Genomic DNA, 18238 nt, shown 5'->3' with positions numbered 1-18238 from the left:
TATATGTATATATAGAGATAGTACTAAAATACAATTTAAAACTGCATGCGTATTTTTTGTAATAATAATATGTATAAAATATAAAAGAACTGTGTAAAAAACATTAGCACGCGCTGAGAGTTCTAAAGAGGAGGACAATCAAAATGGAATGGCACAAAAGTATAGAATGACAAATGAAAGTTTGAGCGTGTTTGTTTTGTTTGCGAATATGTTCGTGGGTGTGGTTGTGTGGTATGCTTAAAAAATGCAAACAAGGTTAAGGCGAACAAACATAATCGAGTTTTGCTAGAATTGCTGGAAGTGTGGCCAAACTTTGCAAACTTTTGACGCGACTGTACTGAGAGAGCTTTCTTTGTGGGGGGAGGGGGGAAATACATGTGGTCAGAGCCCTGCACACTCACACACACGCACTATACACACACACACAATGGCACACGCACACAAACAGCAGCTTAGAGAGGGGGGGAGAGAGAGCGAGCGAGCGAGAGAGATCAAAACGCACACACATAGAACACTGTTGATACGTAAATTTTTAAACACTAACTTAAATGATAAGGGAAATTCTTTGATTTTTCTGCCTAAGTTGAAGCTGCAGTGTGGGTGAAGTGTGTGTGTGTTTGTGGGTGAGTCAGTGTGACCATGAATTATTATGGAATGCATTTTCTCTGCAGCTAACGGCTTAATGTTGGAAAGAGATAGATAGAGAGAGAGGAGTACAGAGGGGGAGGAAGAAAGATAGTGAGAGGGCGAGCAAATAAAAAAATGTTGGGTATGTCGAAATATGCGATTTATATATATATACAGTAAATAAGGCAAAATTAAGAGTTAATCAAACACCAATTGTAAAGAAACGTATTACGAAAATTCAACAACAAATGATCATACATAGAATCATACATATATATATAGATAATGGTATAATGAGAATGTTAGGGGGTGGTTGGTTGGGTGGTAGGGTTGTAGGGTTTTGTGGTATATAGCAATTATATATGTTTGTGGTGTGTGAGTGGTAAATGTTTCTCATTTTCTTTTCAAAAGTGTGTGTGTGTGTTAAAAATTAATCATAATAAATAGATATGTACAAAAAAAAAAGATTACTAGTTATACGAATTATGTGTGTCATAATTAAAAAATTATTAGTTTTGTAAAAAATCATATTAAGTAAAGAAAGAGTTTTTAAGTAATACTTTCAACTTGCACAAATTATTCTTGTTTCGGGTTAATTTATCTGTGACAAAGTGAGCGGCGCAGGCAAAATGAAAAAAAAATAATCAAAACAAGCATTTCTCATATTCTCGAATACAAAAGAACGCAAATCAGAGTCGTAAATTCTCGCTCCTCAACATTAATTTTGCACTGTTTTTTATATTCTTTTCTTTTTATCTGCGCCAAAAACACTCGCTCACAAATCTTGTTATTTTTGGTATTGTTTGTATTTGTACTTTTTCTTGTTGCTTGCTTTTTTTCGTCTGCGCTATCTTGTTGAAAATTATATTTGAAAAAATTCTACTTTTTTGTTTCTTGTTCAACTTTTAAGAGCTTTTTTCGGAGCACGACTTTTGTAGTGTACTTTAAAATTGTAAAAAATAATGTGGTTGTTGTATATTTAAATGTTTGTGTGATAAAAATGAAGTTGTGACCTTGAAAAGTTGGTTTTCGATTTCAATCGTTTAATCTGCATTTGCATTTGAATTTAAGCTTGTTGTTTGTCGTGCTCGCTGGTTCGAAAAAACATCTCGTCTAATAAAACTTCTAGGCTAAGCTGTACTTTTTGCTTTTTCATTTGTTCGTAGCTCATATAATCTCGAGTTCAGAGGCAACAAACACTCACCTTGAGGATCCCGTTGCTGTGCATCCTGTCCCAATATACCAAGTTCATCCTGAGATCTGTCGTGCTGCCATGTTGCATATGCTATTGGAGAAGGGGAAATATCACATTAGTTTCAAGAAAACAAGAGAAAGTGTGATGAAAACTCACTTTGACTAGATCCTTCGCCACCCTGGCTGGTGCCGGCCGTCTGGTCCAGCTCCTCCATTGTCATGTCCTCCTCGTCCAGTGTCAAATCCTCAACGTTCTCATCGTGCGCATCGTCATCGTATTCGGCCTTGGGTTCAATAACCATCTCGGAGCCCACCGATGACACGCTGTTGTCTTTGATCTTCTGCTTGTGATTCGACGACGATTTGTCCACAACGCTGGCCAGCTGCTTGACCACAACGCCGGCATGGACGGCAGATGCAGAGGCGGAGGCGGGATTGGGTCCACTGGCGGCGCTTGCTCCGCCAATGGCACTACCCTCGTCCATGTCCTCGTCATCGCCCTGGACGCCTTGGGCGCCACCTTGGCTCTGGGCTTGTACATTCTCGGTGTTGATGGCATCGCTTGTGGTCTGCGCCTGCTGGTGCTGCTGCTGCAGATGAGCCTGTTGTACGGCGGCCGCTGACGCAGATGCTCCGCTCGCTGGGGCGGCTGTCGAGGATGTTAGTTTAGCGCTTTCAGTCTTTTTGGTAACGTTGGTGCTGGTCAATGGCTGCTGTTGTTGCTGGGTCGACGACGCTTGGCTGCTGCTGGTTCCGGCTGCCGGTCCGCTGGCCAACTGGGTGCTGACCAAAGCGGAGACGGCCAGACCGGCGCCTGTTTGCTGGAGGATTGACTGATTCGAGGCGGCGGCTTGTAACACGGACGAGTTGGAGTTGTCGTGGGCATCTGCAAAAAAAAAAAATTAAAGGGGAATATTATTAATTAAATGGTACTATACAAGAGAAGACGGGTGTTAATGCAAAAAATTCTAAAAATGAAACCTAAGTTCCATCTTTAGAATATTCTCGTCGTCTTCGTGGTGTTTCGGTTTCTATATAGCCGAATAAAAGATAATCTTAATCGCTTGACAACTCACCATTCTCCATGCTGCGACGTCTGACTTTTCGACGCCGACGCGACGGACTCGAGGAGCCCTCACGCGAACCGGACACATCGCCGGACGTGTCCATCGCACCGCCGGTGGCCAGGCGGGCCCGCTTCGTCTGCTCCAGTGTGTAGGCACCGCTCAGCTTGCCGCCGCGATGATGCTGCTGCTGTCCGGAGGACTCTGGCTTGGGGGCTGCTCCGCCGCCAGTGCGATTGTCCGACAGACCCTTGATTTGCAGCGACTCGGCGGCCTTGAGCAGGGCGGCCAGCTGATCCTGCGAAATGTTGACCTCGCCGCGATACATGTAGTCCATCATGGCGCGCAGCTCTTGGTACTTGACATCCTTGAGTATGAAAATGGGATGCTTGTCGTACTGTTCTTGTAGTAAGGTCTGTAGAGATGGTATTTTTCTTTAGTAAAATGCAATAATTTTTATTGGTTTTCTTGAACTTACAGCAAAGTAGGGACTGCATGCTGACAGCACCACCTTGTGGGCCTTGAGAAATTTGCCCTCGGCGGCTAGCGTGCAATCGACTAGAGTCTCGTTCTCCAGCAACGTGTCGAACACGCTGATCAGTGTGCTCTGGTGGTTGTTCCACCGCAAACAAAACTGCTGATCGTCATCCATTTTGGTTTCTTGGGTCCTGGATGATATTTGGGGGGATGGTGTTGGATGGGTTTCCTTCGGAATGGGATCCCTGGGGGATTTGGGCCCACTTCCTTGGGGCCGAACGTTGAGCTCTCTCCCTGATTTGCGTTTTTTTCGCCACTCGTTTGCTGATTAACAATGGGCCAAACTTAGGGGTACAACAAAAGTGTGGGTGGGGTGGCTAAACAAAATAAAACTGCTTTCGCCTTCGGTTCTTCTTTATGTTCTTTTGTTTTGTGTGTCAGCAGTTATGCTGCAAAGAGAGAGAGGAAATAAAAAACGAAATTAGTAACGCGAAAAAAACTCGCAATAATGCGGCCCAAGGTCAAGTTCATGTTTAATTTCAGCGCAGCAATAACAATATCTTTCATCTCTTTTGCTCGCTTGAAATTTCAGCTAGATTATTATTGTTGTTTTGCATTCACACAAACACACACACACAGCGACATACTTGTATGCAAATTTTGCACAGCGAAATGCAGTTTTTTTATTATTATTATTTTCGAGCGAGTTTCTGCTTCTTGTTAATTTTTCAACTTTGCTCTTTTCCAACACACAAGCGGCTCTCGCCAAAAGAGAGAGGGCTAACGGACTTGTGTTACAGTTGCTGCTGCTTCTGCTTCCCGACTGCGAGTGTGTTGGTGTTGGAGATCGATGGACACGATAAAAGCCGAAGAGACTTCGTGACGACCGAAAAATTAAGGAACGAAAAAAACAAAAACGAAGCATGAAACATAAAGAGGGGAAGTTTCGCAGTCGGCGTCGCTGCAGCGCAAACATACATATACATATTTGTGTCTGGGGTTTTTTTTTCGTGTGTCCGTTTTCTCCGTTGTGGAAAATTTCACAAGTAGACGCGCACACACACGCACGCATACAAATATTTATGGTGATTTTCATTTTCCCCCCATCATCAGCACACACACAAATATATGTACTCGCTCGCTGACTGATAATTTTTAAAGTTGAAGTGTGGAGCAATCGTTTCAGTTTATTTTTTATGGTGTGCGGCGCATTTAAAAATAGAACGTTTTTCATTAGAAGCACAAGCACACGCACACACACTAGGGCAAACACAAAGGCACCCATCATCATATAGATATGGGGGCGCTATTTCACAATCTCTCTCGCTCGCGATTATGCTCCACTTCCACACACACACGAAAAACACTTACTGTTGTGTGTTGTAAATAATTAGCACTGCAAAGGTTGGGTTTTCTATTCTAGCTCCTCCGCTTCGGCCGTCGAGTTGAGTGAGTGTGTGTATGTAAAGTAAAATTTAGCCAGCAAACCGCACGCGTTGCCTCGCGATCTGCCGCACAATGCAGAGAACCAAACAAAAGCTCCGAGCGCACAAAACCGAATGAAACGACGCAAATGTGACGGCAACTGAGCGACCCTCGAAAACGACGCCTTGCTGCTCTGGCTCTGCTCCGCCGCTCGAGGGAGAGCGCGTGCTCGCTCTCTCGCTCACGCCAATGGCCGCGCTGCGGGGCGAAGTTGCTGCACGAGCGAGAGGGGGCGAGTTGAGAGTTGAGCGTCGTTCTCTGTTTCTCCCTCTCCCGTTTGGGGGCACGTTATGAAATTGCCAAGTAGGCAAAAGGAGAGAGCGAGCGAGAAAACGAGAGAGAGGCAGGTAGGCTGCGGCAGCGACGTCGGCAGCGGAAAAAGGAGCCCAAAGGAAAAGGGAGAACTGCAGCGGCAATAATCGTGCCAAAGCGAAATAACGGGAAATACACACTGGCCAACACACATACAGGTAGCGAAAATTGGCTGGAATAAACGTTTATGCATTGATTTTCGCCTTATTTTAATGATTTTTGCTAGTTAAATGATGGTTTTAGAAAGAGTATGTCTACAAACTATAAATGGAGTTAGAACCGTTTTCGTTTCCCCCCGAAAACCTAGAAAACTGAAAATTAACTGTTCTCCGCGGCAGAGAGTGAGGGAGATGGCCATAGGCGAATGTCTACGTGACTAGAGGCTCCCTTTTTCACTCCCCTTTGTGTTTTTCACTTTTCGCCAGATCCAGGCGCAAAAAAAACTAGAAAGGGAGAAAATGAGAGAGAAGGAAAAAGGAGGGAGCAAGAGGGAGAGAATCACCCCCAGGGCGACCCAAGCCAAGTACCGTTAGGCGGAGGGATCAGTTTTTCGAGATTCTGTTATACACACCCAAACACATGGTCCACATGGAAGGAAGGTGCAAGGCATGCGCACAAAGTACACGGCAAAAAAACTAATAATGATCAATTTCAATTAGTCAACTAATTAATGTTAAAAATATAAAGAAAATGCGATTAAAACATTAAATGTTACTTCTTTTAAATATGAAGAGTGAAAATCTCGTTTGACCTGCTTTTTTCCCTGCATAAATCACTAAAGAGAAGCGGCGAAAACAACAACATCACGTTTTACCCCAATGATGATGCATTGGAGGGGTTTTCCACAAAACGCACACCAGCACACAAAGGCGTACATAAGTCGGCACAAAGAGAAGTAGGTAGTAAAAACTGCAGGGAGGCGAAAAAGGATCTCTCTCGTTCTCCCTCTCTCTCACTCTCTCTTCCTTTTGGGAAACGAATGACGCGCGCTCTTTGCACATTGCAAGGTTTTATTTTTGCGCAGATGGTGGAGGATTATGAATTGGGATCCTGTGACCGAAAAGAGCGAGAGAAGGCTGTGCTGCTATATGGGCTAGTGAGTTTGTGTGCGTGTGCGGAAAAAGTACAGTTGGGCCCAAAGGCTCGCACTTCTTTGGGGTTCGGTTTTCCCACGAGAACCCACAAAAGATGAACTACATAAAATGTGGGGGTGGAGTAATGAGCAATCGGTAATTGGAGACCGAGAGAGCGCGACTGTGTTGAGGTCTACTATCAAACCATGTCCAGAATTCTATTTTACGGAGCATTGTTAGCGAAAATCTCAACTGGGTTTTCATCTGGCAACTGCATTAGGAAATGTTTTGGCAAAAATAAATCCAATACACTATATAAGGGCTGTTGCCAATGGAGTAATGAATGTTATAGATGTGGAAATGCAGCTTAAGCTAGGATCCTTCTCTCAATTGTATCCCTAAATAATGATCACTAACTAAAGTAATCTGTCATCTTCATGGATATAATATATTATATCATATTACTTATAATAAATAGTAATATTGTGTTGAGATCTACTATCAAACTACGCTCAAATATTGTTTTTACGAGACGTTGTTAGCGAAAAACTCAACTGAAACTTTGTTATAGCAATTGCAGGGATTGTAAGAGAAATGTAGAGTACTTCTCATACTTGTTAAAGGCAAATTGCTCCGATCAGTAATAAGTTATATCCCCAAAAGAAACTGAAACTGTGTTGAGATCTACTATCAAACTACGCTCAAATGTTGTATTTTACGAGACGTTGTTAGCGAAAAACTCAACTGGAACTTTATTATAGCAATTGCAGGGATTGTATGGAAAATTCAGGGTACTTTTCATACTTCTTAAAGGCAAATTGCTTCGATCATTTAATTATTAATATCCCCAAAAGAAACTGAATCTGTGTTGAGATCTACTATCAAACTACGCTCAAATGTTGTATTTTACGAGACGTTGTTAGCAAAAAACTCAACTGGAACTTTGTTTTAGCAATTGCAGGGATTGTATGAAAAATGAAATGTTTTTCATACTTCTTAAAAGCAATTGCTTTAATCAGGTCAAAACTAAAAACCCCAAAAGAAACTGATATTGTGTTGAGATCTACTATCAAACTACGTTCAAATTAATCAATTTACGAAACGTTGTTAGCGAAAAACTCAACTGGATTTTAGTTTAGCAACCGCAGGAATGTGTGGAAAATATTGTAATGCATTTTCCATACTTTTCTTAAGCGAGCTGCCTACCATTATCTATGGAAAATGTAATCCCTTGAAATAAACATTTATATTGTGATGAGATCTACTATCAAACTACGTTCAAAATATTATATTTTACGAAACGTTGTTAGCGAAAAACTCATCTTAAGTTTGATTAAACAACTCCTGGGTTGTATCAAAAATTAAATTAATTTTCATACTTTTCATAAGTAGTGGCTGCGATCTATCAAAGGAATTGTCCATTTCTTAATATTATTTTGTGTTGAGATCTACTATCAAACTACGTTCAAAATTTTCATTTTACGAAACGTTGTTAGCGAAAAACTCAACTTTTGGTTTATTATTGCAACCGCTGTAGTACGAAAATCAGATGGTGGATTTTTCGCATTTTGATTGGGTTGCATATACTCTCGAATAAGTACTTAAGATCAATGAAGGATGGAAATTGTTTGGAATATGAAACTGAAATACCATGGTATAATTTCATTTTTAAGCTTATAGATCGGTTTAAAATACGAAAACTGCTACACATTATAAACGTCCTTATCCTTTTGTTATAAACTTGTTTTGGAAATCAGCTATTTAATTAATTCCGGGGGTTCAATGCCAACAGACTTTTCGAGTGCCAGATGGAAATGAAAATGGGATGCTATGGTGGGATGGGGAGCGGGATAATATATAAAGGACGTGGACGGATGTCGGTCCCCGTTTTCTAAGCACGCGCCAGACGGTAAAAGGTAAAAACCTCGGGAGAACCGGTTTACGGGAAAGTAGGAGGATGAGGGAGAGGGTCCTGTCGGACGACCCGGGTTTTTTGGGGTTGCAATCAACCCCGAAGTAAAATAAGCCGATCCCCCCTCTCCAGGTTCTTTGGTATAGTATTATGTGTATATGTGTATTCTCCCTCCATTTTCCATCGTCCTGTCGGCAGATGTTGGATCACAACTGTCGTCCTTTTCATTTACTACCTTCTCTTGGCACACAGGAAGTGCCGCCAAAGTCTGGAGCCCCTCTTTCCTTTAAAGTAATGAAAATTCTTGGTCATCGAAAGAGCGAAAGAGAGCTTTAAACTTGGGAATATTAATGGGGGGCTGTGTCGTCTGGTTTTCAAGAGTTGTGTGTTCTGCGTGTGGGTCTGTGCAAAAGTCAAAAGAAAAACCGGTTCTTCAGAACATACAAGAACTGTGCCATTTCGAAAAACGAAACGGAGGAGCGGGTGGTGTGGTCGCCATTCTCGGCAGTTGGCAAGTCGAGTCTTGTTTGTTGGTTTAGAGATCCAAGATCCGAGAGATCCGATCGGATCCGATCCAATCGGTTGGCAGAAAAACCAGTTTAAGAAACTCATTTCATTTCACATCGCAGCCAGAAAAATCGCCATGACACACCAGAAAAACAAATTTAAAATGGAAATAACTTAAAATTGAGAAAGAGGGAAAGAGAAAAATGAAAAAGACTGTGTGTTTGTGTTGGAGGCCAAGAACAAAATATATAAAACTTCCCCCACAAGATTTGCATAAAGTGGAATCTTTTTCTGCTCGAACCGAAACGCATACATGCGAACACACATTGCGAGACATAAAATTTGTATATTTACGACGTAAAAATAAACTCGACTCGTCGACTGACTCTCGCACTGACTTTCAATAATTTAATTTCTGGCAGCTGAAAATGTTGCTGAATAGCAGCAGCAGCAGCAGCACACATACCAATGGAACTCTCTCGCTTCGAAGCCCAAAAAACAGAAAAACAAAAAACCGGGGGGAAAAAACACCTCTGAAAACCCACGTAGGCGTCTGTCGCTCATTTATTTATTTTTACACCCTTTCTGCCCGTCGATTTTTTTTATATTTTTTTGCTTTGCACATGTAGAAGCTGAAAACAGGCTACAACCGAAGATTGAGAAAAGCTGAATCAAGTGCGAATGGAGGGGATCAGGTGAAAATATGCCAACAATCTGAGTCAACATGGGATCGTCCGGGTAAACTACCCAAAATATGATTAGTATTATAATTTCTCAGAAGAGATCAACGTTTTTTCCAAGCAATTTGCGAATGACATTCTCATATGAATGGTACAAGTTTTTAGTAATCAATAGATAATCCAACTGGAAAGTTTTTCTATTTAACTAACCTTAATCATATTATTTAATAATATGTATAGATCTTATAAGAAATTTTCACTCCTGAAAGTTCCTGATTTCTTTGGAATCCTCGAAAATATTTGTATTTTTAAGATATAGTTGACTTCGTCTTTATCCCAACAAGATTAGATGGAAATATGGTTATTGCATTTGTTCTTATATATAGAATAAAAAATTGAATGAGTTTGTAACTTTATAAAAAGATCAAACAGAAAAAAGACTTCATAATATGAAGTTTCATATAGAAATAGATATTTTGTGTCTGTTTATATAAAGACTTTTAAAACGTATCATATCAGGAATTTGTAAATTCCTAAAAGTCTGTTGGAACATATCGTTTTCCCTCATTTCCATGCTTCTTTTTCCTTTCCTTTTCCGCTTCGCTCGGTTCTGTTCAGCCGCAGAAAATGTCGTTTTGCCATTAAAGCAGCGAAAAATGTATTAAAAAAAAAAACGTCAACCACAAAACTTGTTTTCTCGAAAAGCTATTTAAAGTGAATGTTAAGGGCTTGTTATGCGCGAATGTATCTGTATTTGTAAATGTATCTGCGACTGCGAGAATTTTATTTGAGTGGGAGCGGAGGAAGTGGCGGTTTGGCTTGGGTTTCGGTGATGTTATCTACATCTGTCTTGGGGTCCAGTGGAGATTTGCCCTGCTGATGGTGTTGCTTTATCGTTTTGTTTTTTTTATAACGTTTTTGGGCAGACTATTTGTGGGTTTTCCGCTTGCTTTTGAAGGGCATTTGCAGGGCTGCCATTTATGGTAGCTAACGATCGAAAAGTAGATCGATTTTTCAATGTAGCCGTACTATAAAAATGAGATTCAATTTATTTCCTTTGTTTTTTCAATTTTATAGTATTTATCTTGAAAGTTTAAAGTTTGTTTAACGTTTAATATTGCCATACTATTAAAATGCGATTCAATTTATTTGCTCTGTTTTTACAACTGTATAGTATTTATCTTGGAAGTTTTAAGTTTGTTTAAGGCCGTTAAAATTACTATTCTATTCTTTCGGATATTATTTGTAAAATAAATAAAAATATATATATTGTTGATAAAAACTCCACATCCTTGTTTAAAGATATTGGCTCATTATATTTTGGCATCTTGGTTATTTCCGTCTAAAATTAATTATTTAATTGGTAGGCCATTCCAAGTGAAAGTGAAAAAAACTACATAAGCCAAAATAATCAACAATGAACAGCGAAATAAAACGCACAAAAAGTTCAATGAACTTTTTTGCTAATGGCCAAAGCGAATAAGTAAATAAAAACTAACAAAAATAAAAGTCGGCCAAAGAGCAGTCGCCGATAACGGCTGCTCATTATTTTCCCTCCTTCGTTTTATTTTTTCTATATTAGTTGTTGTTTACTGTAATAACAAGAACATTGCGAATAGTGGAGAATAGAGAAGAAAAGTGCGAACTGTATTTTTTGGCACGTGCGTGTGTAGGTCAGAAATTCAATGCAAGGTCATTGGTTTTTCAAAAACGGGGGGGAAAAATACTGATGACTCGAAAGAAATACATATAAATGGTAAACAAAGAATTAAGGCAAGAAACCGGGTGGAAAAAAAATACAGTTTTTGATTTCCTACACTTGTTGCGCAAAAGCTTCTTTTATATCTCATTTATTTTTGTTATTATTCTGCACATGTGCGTAGAATGTAAACAAATGAAACTTTTGCAAAAGTCGCAGGTGAGATTTGGCAACGTCGCAGAAATCCTATAAAAGATTAGGCGACACGAAAATATGAAAAATGGAAATGTGTAAACGTGTCGAAAAGAAAACAACAAAAGCGGCGTAGCAGAAGTGTAGCACAAAGTGGAAACAAAAATATGTGGCGACCGCTGCTCTCTCCTTCCCTTTCCCTTTCCCACTCCCCCCTCTCTCACACTCACCCACTGTCTTTCTGTCTCTCTCCCATATTCCCAAGTGTGTGTGTGAAAAGTGCAGAGAGAAAATTTCACGCTTGTTTTTGTACTTTTTTGTTGTTGTCTTGCGAACAAACATAAAAGCGAACGAGGGAGTAAGGCGAAAAGAGCGGGAGAGAAAGAAAAGGGGGGAGCCAAAAGAGCGAGAGAGAGAGAGCGCCTAGCATTGAAAAAATAATTTATGTGTGGGGGAAAAACCAAGATGGCGGCCAGCGAGACTTTGGGAATCTATCGAAATGAAAAACGTGCTTTTTTCTAGGAGTTTCACAAATCAGCATTTCTTTTTTATTGCACTTCAGCCGAGTGCCTTGTTTACTAATTACAAGCTTTTCTTTTCTTCTCTCATCCCCCCCTTAAATTTGCAATAAAAAGCTTATATAACTTTGCAACACACATACACATGTGTACTTGTGTGTAGAAAACATTTCCCACTGCAACACTTGACCTCATTTGCATGGAAAGTGAGCCACTGGCTGTGTGTGCGTGTGTGAAAATTAATGAAAATCGCCCGTCATTTACTTCAGCGTTGCATTTTGCGGGAAAGCTCTCCCGCTCTTTCTTTACTTTCCTTTCGCTGGGAGAAAGAAAAGCTTTCTCCCGTTTGGCGAGCATAGGGAAAAATCGATAGAAACACCACTGGAAGTATCGATTCGATATGCAAAAACACAGACACACACACTCGAGCAGATAATTGCCAAGTACAGTTCAAATGCAAGTTCTTAACTGTACATTAGTTAATAATATATATATTAATATTTATCAATTTTTTTTTATACACACCGAAATAGAATCACAGGCAGCACGTAGTCGTCAATAAACTTTGCACATATCAAATTTTGGTGTTGCTTTTCCAAGCCATACATATATAATAAAATATATATATGTATATAATACAGAGACACACACACACACACGCACGATAACGCGACGGGGGGAAAAGCAATAAAGTTGAATTTATTTTTACTGTATGTGATTGTGATGGGGCCCTGTATGCATGTGTATGTATATTTTCCTTTCCCGCTGCCCGTGGAGAGCAGAAAGAAAAAGAGTAGGCAGCAGCAACAACGCACCACACACTGAAAATTGCGGACGCGCGAAGCCACTGAAGAAAAACTGACGACTGACGACGCGACTTTCCGCTGGCGCACGAAAAAACCAAAAACTGCCCAAAGCAGAGGCGCCGAAGAGAGCCGACAGTGAGTGAGAGAGCGAGAGAGAGAGTTAGAAACGAAACCGAAACCCGAAGAGTGCGAGTGCGAGTTCGAAAACTTGAGTTGACGTCGCCGTCGTCTGTTTGTCTCCCCCTTTCCCACCCTCTTCCTCTGTGTGCTTTTTTGTATGCTCGCCGCGCAGAGTTGCCAACTCACAGGAACAGATCGTAGACAAGAAAAGCTAACGCCACTTTAGAAGGTCAAGTGACATATGTACATACATACATGTTTGTAATGTATTTGCACTGCTTGTATCAGTATTACCTGTTTCATAGATTTTTTACGAACTTGATCCATTACAATTGGTAAATCAGAGTTGCCACCCAATTAGGGTTCAAGACAAAGTTGAGTTGCCAATCCGGATTGGTAAAAGATAAAGTCAATGAAGGGCAAGAACATAGCATAATAATCTTAAGCACTTGATACGCTTATAATCTAAATTCCCGACAAGACATGTACAATGTACATTGGACATACATACATATGTTTTAGCCTGCCTATTTAAAATACAACTCTTCTGGACAAAACAAAACAAAATAGTTTAACAACATTATGTCGCTACAAAGTGTGAATAGATCAACAATGTTCTTATACTTTTTTTAGATTAGTTAAAAGATCTATTCTTCTATTGTCCCTCATCACATTATTACCATTCTTGTAGAATGCAATAAAAACATAAGCCTTAAGATTTAAATATTATAAACAAGGTTGTATGTGTATAAAAACCAGGGTAATTTTTTAATATACTTGCGCCATTGCAATGCAAGTTTTAATGACTTGTAAGGTTTGCCATTTGATAAACTAATCCTTATTTATTGGTTCATTGGATTAATAGAACCCCATCAAATGTCAACGCAAGGGGGTGGCAACTCTGGGTCCTATGTGGCGAAGTTCGAAAATATCATTCGCAATTGTTATTGTTTCCCATCGAGGGGCGGGATTTTGTTGTTGCTTTGAGCTTTTGTTTGCTCTGTTTTTATTGTTTTTGTTTTTGCGGCCAAAGCGAAGCCATAATGTTCGAAATGGTAAAAATTACCGTTGCCGAGCAAGCTCTCTCTTTCTCTTCCTCTCTCTCTCACTCGTTGCATTTGCTTAAGTGTGTGCGCGAGGGGGATGGTGGATAGTTTCCATGTGTGTGTGAGCAGAGCAGCAGTGCAATGCATTTCCTACTAAAAAGCGCAAATTATATTTTGTGCACTCTCCAAACGTTTTTATGATCGGCGTTGATTTATTTTTGGCTTCCAGCATGACTTCATCACCTAGCCGTTTTCTCACTCTCTAATTTTTGTTGTGTACAAATTATGTGTACCTAAATATGTACCTTAATTTTTAACGGTTTTATTTCGATTTTCGACTGGAAAATTAACATTCCTGTGCGAAATTCTACAACGCACACACACATACATATGCTAATTGATACGAGGAGTGGAGACTAAATTCTACAGATCATTTGGAACTTTGGCTATAGAAATGATAATCCCCGCATAACATCACGTCGCTTGACAATCGCTCACCTGAATTTCCATTGGAGTTTCCATTGCAACTCGGTCACGTTCTCGCTCTCTTCCCTCTCCCTCTCTCTCTCTCACGAGGGGCGGCAAACACTCACAAACACCAATGTATTCTTATCTATTTTGTCTCTTTTTTAATTGCAGTTGAACTCTAATTATAATAAATTATAGTTATGCACTCGACACGAAAATGTATTTTACATCACTCTGGTTTTTTTTTTTGAGGGTTTTAGCTTTTTTTTTCGATATTCCACTGGAAAATTTATGTAATGCTTGTAGCTTTGTAAGTTACTAACATTTTATTTTTGTTCGATGTGGATGGGAAACGAAAATTTAACGAGCGGAGCGACGACGATTTTATTCCTGAGAGTTGCCGTTTGTTAATGAAAAATCGCTGCAAAAAAGTTCGAATAAAAGTCGAAAAAAGAAATAGGCTTTGCATGTGTGTGTGTTTGTGAGCACGAAGTTTCTGCTTTTGTTGTTCTTTCTGCTGCATTCGAAAATCCGAAGATCGTTCGTGCGCTAGAACAAGTGAGTGCGAGCGAGAGGGAAGTGTTCGACGATACAGTTGATTGCTTTTTGCGACTGTCTGCTTGGAAAAGGGGGGAGGGGTAAAGCAGGAGAAAGAAGAAGAAGGGGTTGTGGCAAAAGGAAGTCGCGCTAAATGAAAAGGCAAAGAAAATGTTGTTTTTTTTCGGTTGGCACCTTGTACATAGGAAAATATGGTATATGGAGTTCTATGTAATAAAAGCTTTGTTGATCGCAAAAATAAGGTGAAATGTGTGGAATGCCAAAGGGTAGTTTAATTTTCAGCATGTTAACCTTAATCAGTAAGGGTTTTTACTACTTTGATAATAACTTAAAAAGGATATTCATCATTTTAACGAGTATGTATATTACAAAATGTTTTAACAAAAACCCAAAAACCATACCATAGATCGCCAAAACCTGTACAACGTTTACAAAATGTCACAGTGTCGTTAAACTTTATAGGACACCTTTATAAGCAGTTTATAGATTTAAAATGTCTTTTATAAACCATGATGGAGTGGTATTATATAAAAATAGATTTCCATTGTAACACATATTATTTTTTTTGTGATCAAGTATGATATTTATTTTATCTCTTAATCCATGGCACTACATTCATTTTAATTTACAAGTTATTATTCGTTTACTTCTTCAGAAAAATAGTAAAAAATATGTTGGATAATATCTAATACCAATATTTGACCATAACTACCATAATTATTGTCTACCTACGGAATTTTAATTCTGAGGTTCTATCATATTTTTTTATCAACAAATTCTTAAGTAACCAAAATTAATCACACCTTTATTAATAAATTAATAATAGCTCAATTTAATCGTCTCAAACTTTCCTTTCAAAGTGGTTTTTAACAGAAAAAAGTACCCAAAATAAAATGATCTCATCATGCATTTGCGAAATAAAATTTAAATAAATTAACAGCTAATGTAGGTAATATTACTACAAGTAAAAGAAATGTAATTAAGGCTGAAGAACATAATTCACCAGCCACCTGCCATTATTTTTAGCAAGGCAATTAAAATTCCCGGCTGAGGGAAGTAGAAAGGTGTCAAGAAGAGATTAAACTTTCAATTTATGGTTCCACTCTTTTTTTTTTTATTTTTGCATTTTGCCATTTTGCATATCTGTTTGTTTTGCCAATTGCTACTTTCTAATAAAATCGTCAATGTACAAGCATACCTGCGAGCACACGGCGCACATTCATATAAAACTTTGCCCATTTTTTCCCCGTCTTGCATTAGCAATTGCCAAAACTTGATTTTGATGCTTAAATATAAATGATTACTTGATTTGAGCAAATATGTGTATGAAAAAAGTCAGCACAAGACCATAATTACACAGAAAAGCAGGAACAACAATAATGCTAATGCACTTTGAGAAATATGAAGATTCTGGATCTATACTTAAATTAAAGTAAGAATTTTTGTATATATTATTTTATTTTACATTTTACTGAAATATTTACAAAGGTTAAATCATTAAAACTGAAATATCAAAGGTTTAGGTAATAATTTGAGGTATCTACATCGATATTATGGATCTGTACTTTAATAAAAGTTAGAATTGTTGTAAATATTATTTTATTTAAGTTTTTACGTAAATAATTACAAAGGATAAATCCTAGGAACTGAAATAACAAGGGTTTAAGTAATAGTTTGAGGTATCTATATGAATATTCTGAATCTATACTTAAATAAAAGTAAGAATTGTTGTATGTATGTATATATTATTTTGTTTTACTTTTTACATAAATATATACAAAGGATAAATCATAAGAACTGAAATATCAAGGGTTTTAGTAATAGTTTGAACTATTATCGATCCTTTTTCTTAATATCATCATATCATATCAAAACCATAGGTTTTAAAAATGTGTAGAAATATGCTTAAAACGAGTTTATTATGATTTTCAGGAATATTAAAATTTTTTTTCTTTAAAAAGCTTTTTAAAATTTCCAAACCTTCACTTAAACTTTTATCAATTAATTTAAGTGGGAAAATTAATGTATAAATAGGAAAAATATTAGAAGAATTTGAAAAATATTATAAAGGATCAACTTCAAGTAGTTTCTTACAGTGTACTTCTGTCGCCCGCGCAGCAGCTTAAAAAAGCTGCGCTCAAAGAAATTAACAATAAAAGTTGGAAATTTTTTTCAACGCTTTTTGTTTATTTTTTATGATTTTTTTTTTTGGCTCGAATGACGAAGAAAATATTCGCCGAGGAACCAGAGTTCCAAAACTCGTTTGGCATTCGAAATTCCAGTGTGTGTGTGTGTGTGTGTGCTTTTGTATTTTTGGCAACACTTCTACGCTGCCTTTTTCACTGTTGTTGTTGTTGTTATTCCACCTGGGCAAAGTGAAAATTTATGCCGCACCCCGCTCGAAAAAAATACAAAACAAAACAAAAAGTAAACGAAAAAAGTTGGAGTCCGTGATTTCACACAACAGACCAAAATTCCAATCCATTTCAAAGCCGCCAACAAATAAACAAAAGTCAATATGTAATTGAATTTTTTCCGCCGTTTCTTTTGCTCAACAATTTTCGTCGAACACATTTTTGTGGCTTTTCTTTCCACATACTTCGTTTGCCTGTCTATGTATGTATGTGTGTGTGTGCGAGTTTGGTTGCTATTTTTGATTTCCATTATGATTTCGCGCCGCTCTTTTCACAGCTCCCAATTCCAATTCCCAATTCCAATTCCAAATCCGATTCGGGTTTTTGAGCTTCGCTTCGTTTTCATTTCGAACTCGAATCGGAATTAGCACTGCATCTCTTTTTCTACCGCTCTCGCTTACTCTCTTTCGAGCGATTTTCGCACAGAGGAAAACAATTCGAGATTATGTGTTCTATACTTAGAATTATTTTGATCAACTTGGACATTACTAAAAAAATTTGGTTAAACCTAATAGATCTTCGTAAAAAAATTATTATAAATCTGGAAATCTTCAGTATTGTCATTTAGGCTTCACTTAAAGTACTTAGAATTATCTTGATCAACTTAGACTTTACTAAAAAATTTGGTTAAACATAATAGATCTTCGTAGTAAAGTTATTATAAAATTAGAAAACTTTAGTAGGGTCATTTAGGCTTCACTAAAAGTATTAATTAGAAACAATTCAAGATTATGTGTTCTATACTTAGAATTATCTTGATCAACTTGGACTTTACTAAAAAAGTTTGGTTAAACCTAATAGATCTTCGTAGTAAAGGTATTATAAAACTAGAAATCTTTAGTATTGTCATTTAGGCTTCATTAAAATTATTAATTGGAAACAATTCGAGATTATGTGTTCTATACTTTGAATTATCTTGATCAACTTAGACTTTACTAATAAAAATTTGGTTAAACATAATAGATCTTCGTAGAACATTTTTATAAAACTAGAAATCTTTAGTATTGTCATTTAGGTATTTTATTTAAAAGTATTAATTAGATAAGTATTACATAACCTATTACATTTAGAGTAATCTAGATCATT

General features: G+C 38.0%; 1 protein-coding gene across 20 annotated transcripts in view; it reads right to left on the bottom strand.

Annotated features, from left to right (window-relative positions):
• Positions 1–14585, bottom strand: part of LOC119549274 (longitudinals lacking protein, isoforms F/I/K/T) — a 64131-nt gene extending 49546 nt beyond the window's left edge. For 6 of the 20 annotated variants that reach the window (XM_037857197.1, XM_037857198.1, XM_037857195.1 and 3 more), the window contains exons 1-5: positions 12266–12609; positions 3364–3811; positions 2898–3300; positions 1979–2707; positions 1832–1912 (exon numbers count right to left, since the gene is read on the bottom strand). In XM_037857197.1, the coding sequence (XP_037713125.1) occupies positions 1832–1912; positions 1979–2707; positions 2898–3300; positions 3364–3537 (1387 nt within the window). In that variant the 5' untranslated portion in view covers positions 3538–3811; positions 12266–12609. Of the gene's footprint in view, positions 1–1831; positions 1913–1978; positions 2708–2897; positions 3301–3363; positions 3812–4733; positions 4924–12265; positions 12613–14210 lie in introns of those variants that run through there. The other 14 variants (XM_037857202.1, XM_037857204.1, XM_037857207.1 and 11 more) reach the window with 7 other exon arrangements.
• Positions 14586–18238: the final 3653 nt, after the last annotated feature.

The sequence above is a fragment of the Drosophila subpulchrella genome, chromosome 2R (genome assembly GCF_014743375.2).
Source record: "Drosophila subpulchrella strain 33 F10 #4 breed RU33 chromosome 2R, RU_Dsub_v1.1 Primary Assembly, whole genome shotgun sequence".
Taxonomy (NCBI): domain Eukaryota; kingdom Metazoa; phylum Arthropoda; class Insecta; order Diptera; family Drosophilidae; genus Drosophila; species Drosophila subpulchrella.
The sequence above is the reverse complement of the archived record's forward strand: the minus strand, read 5'-3'. Positions and strand labels throughout refer to the sequence as shown.